At 50.9% G+C, this 7500-nt stretch overlaps 1 protein-coding gene across 1 annotated transcript in view; it reads left to right on the top strand.

Moving 5' to 3' along the window:
- LOC119104188 (methanethiol oxidase) overlaps nucleotides 1–7500 on the top strand; it is a 16301-nt gene that overhangs the window by 676 nt on the left and 8125 nt on the right. Inside the window, exon 2 of the mRNA XM_037227861.1 lies at nucleotides 7074–7256. Coding sequence (XP_037083756.1) covers nucleotides 7074–7256 — 183 coding nt within the window. The remainder of the gene's footprint in view (nucleotides 1–7073; nucleotides 7257–7500) is intronic.

Here is a 7500-nt window from a genome sequence, read left to right as displayed (position 1 = left end):
GAAGCATTTTGGTCTCTATGACACCCCGTCCTGAGGCGATTTGAAAGACTGTTCTATCATCAAAGCCGTGTGTACGTCACTGAACAAAGTCGGATTGCATTCTGTAGCAGATGGCTGTGTCCGATAAGCCTGTTAGCAAACGTAATGACATTTATACGCCCTGCAATCTCGGTGCATTTGATAACCAGCCACTGAGGCGTCGCGCTGTCGACACCGATTGTTAAAGGTCAGTTTTGAACAGCGGCCCCTGAAGATGTCTTGATGCAATGCATGGCCGTTTGTCGCTGTAAACGGGTGTCACACTGAGATCACACGATGCACTCTTGGGTCCGTCACTTTAGGGATGCTGTGCACATATTAAGGCGTGCCCTCTTCCCCGTACCGAATTTATGACATAGTAGCATGCGCGTGACGAAATACTGGCAGTCAAAAATGTGTAGTTATACCTGTTTAGCATGTTCAGTGTGCATCAATCAGCCGTGCGTGTGTCCGTCCACTCATCGCGCGGTTCTGAAGTACCAACGTCGGGCGTTCATCCTTTGATGTTGTCGTTTGATGTCGATATTTGATGTCTGATGTTTGATGTTTGATGTTAGGCTGCGAGAGGGTCGCTTGCGCGGAATGCGATTGAAGAGTTGTGATGAGAAAATGTGAACGTTTTATAGCTCAGATTGCTTGATTACCGCGGAATCGAAGGGTGATTGCTGGACGCCCGAAGTGCAATTTCAAACTTGTTGCCTCTGTGCTGTCTTCTGAAAGTTCTGGTGTATGCCGTAATCCATCTCAGCTTGTTCTGCGGTGCTCTTCGGCACGTTATGTCTATTTCAGTGTATGGGCGTTGTCAGTGTCGTTAACAAACAGTTCATTGATACCACTTGCACCCCATGCGATTGCATGTCAGGGAAGGGCATGCCGTGTCCCGGTTTATCACTTGCCACCGCAGCTCCTATGTCACATGGCTGCTTTTTCCTCCAACCGGTCTGATAGTGTCTGTTTGCGTTCTTTCTCTCGCAGGGGCGTCTTCTTGCTAAATCCATAAAATATTGGTTTTCCTGACGTCACACCGCCAGGCTGTTCGCTTCACATCTGCACTGCCATCCACCAGGGACGCAGCCAAGGGGGAGGGGGAGGGGGACCAGCGGGCCAGGACCTCTTAGCTTTTCTCCATCAATTACTCTTGAGAGAAATTTGAAAATCGGCATGGTGCGTTTTCACCAAGCTCCGCCCCCCCCCCTTCAGCAAATTCCTGGCTACGCCCCTGCCATTCATAAGATTTTGCTGTAGCCATCGTTCGTGAGGCTACGCAGGACATTTTGAATGAGAAGCATCTTTATTGTTAAGCCTAGCTACGCCCGTGCCAATGTTTAAAATATTTGTTGATCTGGTGTCCACCGTACGCCATGATCTGGGGCCTCACTGGGGCTCTGGCCGGCCGGTGCTGTTCTGCTGGCTGACCGGCGATGTTTCCCTGGCTGGCCGGCGCTGTTCCACTGGGTGACAGGTGTTGTTCCTCTGGCTGACCGGTGCTGTTCCACTGACTGACCGGTGCTGCTTCACTGGCTGGCCGGTGCTGTTCTGCTGGCTGACCGGTGCTGTTTAGCTGACTGACCGGTGCTGTTCCGCTGGCTGACCTGTGCTGTTCCGCTGGCTGACCGGTGCGGTTCCGCTGGCTGACCGGTGCTGTTCCGCTGGCTACCGGTGCGGTTCCGCTGGCTGACCGCTGGTGTTCCGCTGGCTGACCTGTGCTGTTCCGCTGGCTAATCGGTGATGTTCCACTGCGCGGGTGGCTTCGACCGACCGACAGACGGGATAGCTGCTGCTGTCTGATCAACTCTGCGCTTCGCTGGGGCAAGGCGCTGCGTAAGAACTGACCGAAAAAAACTTGCGCTTCGCTCGCTTATCACCCAATGCGATCGTCAGATTCGGGATTATGAGAAAACCAGGAAAATGGAAGTGCTATGAGGCTTTGCCAATCTATCTGGTCACGTCTTGAGGTGCGGTCTACAAGGTTGTCTCCAACAATTCCGACGCGATGTAATTCTCATCCCTGTTGTCCAGCACTACCGCGATGCATGCAGCAACACGTACATCAATGGGGAACCGCAGACGGAAGGAGCGAAATTACAATTGTCAAAATAACGTTATGTGCGGCCAACGAATGGTTTATGAGTTATATACAAAACTGTGTCCGTACAAAGTTTTAGCGCTTTCAGCTTTTGCAGAGCCGTTTTTGTGGAACGTACGCTGCGGTTGCTGTTGTTGACACATATTGCATAATCTGATGTCCACGAAACGCGCTATTGGTCTGCATATACTACCAGGTTCAGTGCTAAATGTACATTTTGGAGGCATATTCATCCTGTGGGCGTGCTTTTTATATTCAGACCCACTACAAAAGTTAAAAAGCTGCAAAGTCTGGACGGATCCCATTTTAAGTGACACATTTTTCCATTCAGGCGCTGTAGTATATGTGCTTTGTCCTGGAATAATCACGATAACGCGCGCCAAGAGTTGGACACGGTCTTACCGTGGATTTACGGTTTCGTTGTGCGTCTTTTTTTTGTCCATCCGGAGCGCGGGGGGAGGGGCACAGGGCATGTTGTTCTGACGGGCTTCTGAACGTAATGTGTATACGATGGACTGAGTTTCAATCGAAAGCTTGATAGGTACTTGGACACGGCTATTTCCCATGCTGTTTTCGCGCAGTGGTCCTGAAAAGGCCAGATGTCAAATTTCAATCAGGGTTTGTGCTTTCCTATGCGATTTGGTCTCCGCACACTCGACAGAGGACCTTAATGGCAACCCGACCCCGCTGTCTCCCACCCACAAAATGCTGGATCACGATCGGATGTGGGTTCAAGAACGCGCCGCCACAAAAAACGAGCGGTGGTACCCCATTCATGGTTTGCCACAGGAACCGTTCGCTTGAATCTGGCCTCCACAGTGGTGCAGCGAACGATAATGACCGTAGCAGTTAATGTGTGCCGATGAGTAAGCCAATATTTATAAATGCCGCCTTAATTATTTTAATTCACGTTAGCTACTAATTTCAGTGGCTTTGTTTGACCATATATTGAAATTTGCATCGCCAGATCATTTTGTGGTACATCCAGCAGTGGAAGTAAACCACGGAAAGCGGACGTGTCGAAAAACACGCCTGGGCGGATGACCCTCCACCGCCCTCCCACCCTCGCCCACTCCGAAGGGGGTGGGGTGAGGAAGGGGATCGCCGAGGGGGCCTGCACAGCTACACGTGTCTCCCTCTCAAAACGCCTTGGGTTCAGTGCGGGCCAAGAGAACCTGGTAGAGATAACGCTCGTCACCCCACCCCCAACCCCTCCCCTCACGTCTCACAGCCTGCACCCTGGCACGAGGTGGCCTGGTGGACGCCGATGGTGCGCCTTATCAGCCTTCCTCCTGGGTGCGTCGCTGCGTAAGTCATGCGTACTGAACACCCTCACGGAGACAGGCGCATAGTATAAGTGTATGAAATCAAGGCCGGTGAGTTTTCGCCGGCTGGTTGAACCTTTCCTAGAAGCTGTCATTTGATCCACTTGTTATGGTGGAGGAGATAAGTCATTGCAGGTCCGTAAGGGATGTCGAAACCGCATGTGTTGCTGGAACTTGAGTATGTTCTCAGCGATGGGTTCAACGCGCGTTGAATCTCGGGAATGAGCTGTCCCGACCGTCTCTACCAGTGTTAATATTTGATGCCTGATCAGAGAAGCGTGGTGATTAACTGGTCATAACCGGCGAAGTCCGGTTATGTCAGGATACAAGTTCGCTGCTGGGGCGTGGAGGCCTGCGCTCTAGCGGAATGTGAACGCCCTGTCCAAACACTGTTTTGTTTACATTATCCTGGCTCTTGTTAAGTGCCAAGTCATGGCGCATCCAGTAATAAATGAGAGGTGGAGCAGTGAGAGTCATACCGCTTATAAACGCCCTGGTTACTGAGCAACAGATTGGAGAAAGTGTGCAGACGTTTGGCCCCTGTTTTGTTGTCCTTGTCCCTGTTCTGCTTGGGTCTTGTCCTTGCTATAAACGTCAGATTTTAGTTGTTATGGGACATTGTATTTTACTATATTTTATATACTGTTTATTTTATTATTTACTTATTGTTGTATATTGTATGTTATATGTTGTATTAGTTGTGAGGTATTGGTTGTTGCGGGATAGGCTGCACTAAATGATGCGGCCTGTCACAGGCGGAATTATACATGTCCCTTTTCTGCACCGTTGCGGCGTAGGGTACTGATTTCGCTGAAGCAGCGGCAACAGTTTCAGAGGGAAAACCCCAGTTCATGGGACTTTGGGATAATGATCCCTCGTGACCAGCAGCAAGCGTACGGTCATGCGATTTGATGGATCGTGCTGACGCAATATTCCACCATGTTATGAAGCGGTCGAACGATGCCGCTGCCAGCGTTGCCTCGTAAAAAAACAGTTTTTGTAATGGCGCCGTGCACGTTGCTATGCGTTGCGGCGTTTATAGATGCCCACTTCGCGGCGCTTATGAACTGTTAAACGTCAAGTACATGACAATCATCCACATCTATATAGGAAATGAAATATAAGTTGAACTAAGTTCAGGGCGTTGCAGCCATTACCTAAAAGCGAAGTCCGAAATAATTATTTAGCTTCACCGCCGTCCCGGAATGAATCAGTCTTTTGCCACACAGATTCACCCGCGATTAACTTATCAGTGATCAGTGACGTAAGAGCGACGTGTATGAAGCAAGTTGGCAGGGACTGTACGTGACCAGGCCTCACCTCAGCTCGGCACCGGGAAAAAGGGCTGCCCTCACTGGTAATCGCTTCCAGTTTTTGTCCTCCCTTTCTCCGCCTGCGCGCGTCCTGGCCATCATCTGCAGCTTTGTGTGCTCCATGGGCAACGTGCTGCTTACGACGTGGTGTCGAACAGCCCTCGGTGGCGTGGTGACGTCAGCCATGACATTTAACACTAAAGGGCATACAGTGCATGTTCCATGTTCATGGCCAAGCCACACAAGACGGATCACGTAGAGACAGAGGCGGCGGGACGGACGGGTGATGAGGGGGGAACCGGGATGGCAGAAAGGGGTGGGGGTGTAGAAATTTTTGTCTATTTTTTCCGTGAAACACCACATCCGTGATTTGCAATTTCAATATCGTTGGATGTGACCTTCAGGCCCTGGTTGTGAACATGGCTCCACTGCATACGTGATTCCACTGTGCACAGCCCTGGCCGGTGGGGCGTTTTACGCCGTAGCGCGGGCAGAGGCGGATCCAGGGACAGTCGTCGCGTCGGAACTCATGTTTACAGCCGAGTTACGTGATCTCACTGCGCGCGTTTCCCGACTGTGTGTGTTATCTCAGATAGTACTTATTAACAGGAATGTCCACCACAAGAGAAGGAATGTTCTAGAGTATTGTGCACAGGCTTTGAATGTTTCAAAAAGCACAAACATGGGCTGGAATGAGTACAGCGAAAAACAGCTAGGATGATAAATGCGATTGACGACTTAGAATATGAGGATAGGCTTGAGGCCTTCGATTCGTATTCACTGAAGTATTGTCGACTTCGAGGGAATCTGATAGAGGCATCCAAGATTGTGAAAGAGATGGACAAGATGGATTTAACTTCCTTCAAATGTATGCTTGTGCTTCCGACAAACGACACGTTGTATTCGTCGGAAGCTTCATTCTAGGTCACCAAGTATGCAATCCTGCAACTATCACGATTCAGGCGCAAGCACAGAGGCATGTGAAACGGGGCGGCGTAATTGCTGAGTAGTTACCACATTCGGCTTCCACTTGCAAGGCGCGGGTTCGAAACTCGGCTGCGCCATTGCCCCCGGGCGCTAAAACGACCACTGCAGTTGCTGGCGCTCCATGAAAGGGTGCGTGACGACGGGCGTCGCGTTCCCTTACAAATAGAATCAGGTGACCTAATTTGAAGTGACTTGCCGGTAGAGTTGTGCCCATAGCAGTGCCAACCGAGCTACGCCATTGCTTGCGTCAGGCTGAAAATCGCCGCCCCAAGATCAAACCATAGCATGACTTCACACTTCGGTTGCAACACGCAGGTGGAAGATGACGGGACATTAATGTTCTGCAGTGTGGTGCCCAAGGGATTCAGCGCACGCGTTCATGTGACGGCAAGGCTTGTACGCGGGTGGGCCAGGACGGGTCGTGCATGGTTTTGCGGTTTATTCGAAGCGGTTTTAAGTGGTTTCACGTGTGCGTGTTTACACGCCGGCGGTCAGAAGTGTGCAAATCATGCGGTGCTTGCGGTTCGTGTGGTTTATACGGTTTATACGGTTCATGTGGGCGGGACCCGAAGCAGGCTGATGTGTGGAGTCGAAGCCCTCACCCAACGGCGCCGGGCCCCTGATGACTCATGACCCCTGACCCCTGGTGACTCATACGTATGGGCTTATCTGATGAACCGATAAACATCATGAACAAAAACAGAGACACCACATCAAAAGATTAGTCTAGTAACTCGACAGAGAGGTCTGTCCGGCGCGGTGGGACCTCGTTGGACGGCACGGCGCAAAACAAAATATGCAGCCCAATGTGGTTTACAGGAGAGGGGGCAGGGTGACCCCTTGAAGGGAGAATTGCCGTCAGAGGGTGTTCAAGGCACACACACAACACGCGGAGCAAAAGTTGTGGGCTCGGGACGAAACGTGCCGTGTTTTGCAGTGGCCAGTTTTCGGATGTCGTGTTTTGTGACAGGCCCCTCAGGGTGCGTGTTATTCGTCGTTAAAAAACGGTAGCTGTATTCGATTGGTAAACGTATTTTACCTATGGTACAGCAATTCCATTGATACTACAGAAAAACTAGCTGTTCAGTAATTAACATATGTGTGGTCTTTTATTTGGCTTCCAACTCAGAAGTCACAATAAATCAAAAATTTAGTTTTCACATGAAGTTGCCTTAACAGCCGGTAAATCCTGTATTTAATGATTCTATGCCACTTGACGTTAAAGAAATAACAAAAAATGGTTACTGCCTCCCCCCGCCCGCCCCCCCCCCCCCTCCCCAAAACAAATTGGGAGGACTTCCATCGTCTCTGCATGACCGCCAGGTGATCCACCGGCTGGTGATGCCTCACGTCAATGACGAGCTGCACCATAGCGGCTGGAACTCGTGCTCCAGTTGCCATGGCGACTGCAGCAAGAAGAGAGACAAACTCATCTTGCCGGCGATCGGCAGCAGCCGCATCTACATCGTCGACATCAGCAACCAGAGGACGCCGCGCCTGCACGAGGTAGGAGCTCGTCTGGGGTACAGGGCCGAGGTAGGGGCTCGTCCAGGTCCACGGTCGAGATAGGAGCTCGACCAAGGTCGACGGTCGAGATAAGAGCTCGTCCAGAGAGGACATCTTAATGATGCTGAATCTGATAAACGCCCCATGTTTTCGAACACGTTATGCGCCCACCTCTTGTCTTCCTCATTGGTTGAAATGTGATTGGTTCTGATTTACGAAGTTGACTCAGCTCCAGCCGAATCTA

Source organism: Pollicipes pollicipes, unplaced genomic scaffold (assembly GCF_011947565.3).
Source record: "Pollicipes pollicipes isolate AB1234 unplaced genomic scaffold, Ppol_2.1 Scaffold_6052;HRSCAF=7182_pilon_pilon_pilon, whole genome shotgun sequence".
Taxonomy (NCBI): domain Eukaryota; kingdom Metazoa; phylum Arthropoda; class Thecostraca; order Pollicipedomorpha; family Pollicipedidae; genus Pollicipes; species Pollicipes pollicipes.
The sequence above is the reverse complement of the archived record's forward strand: the minus strand, read 5'-3'. Positions and strand labels throughout refer to the sequence as shown.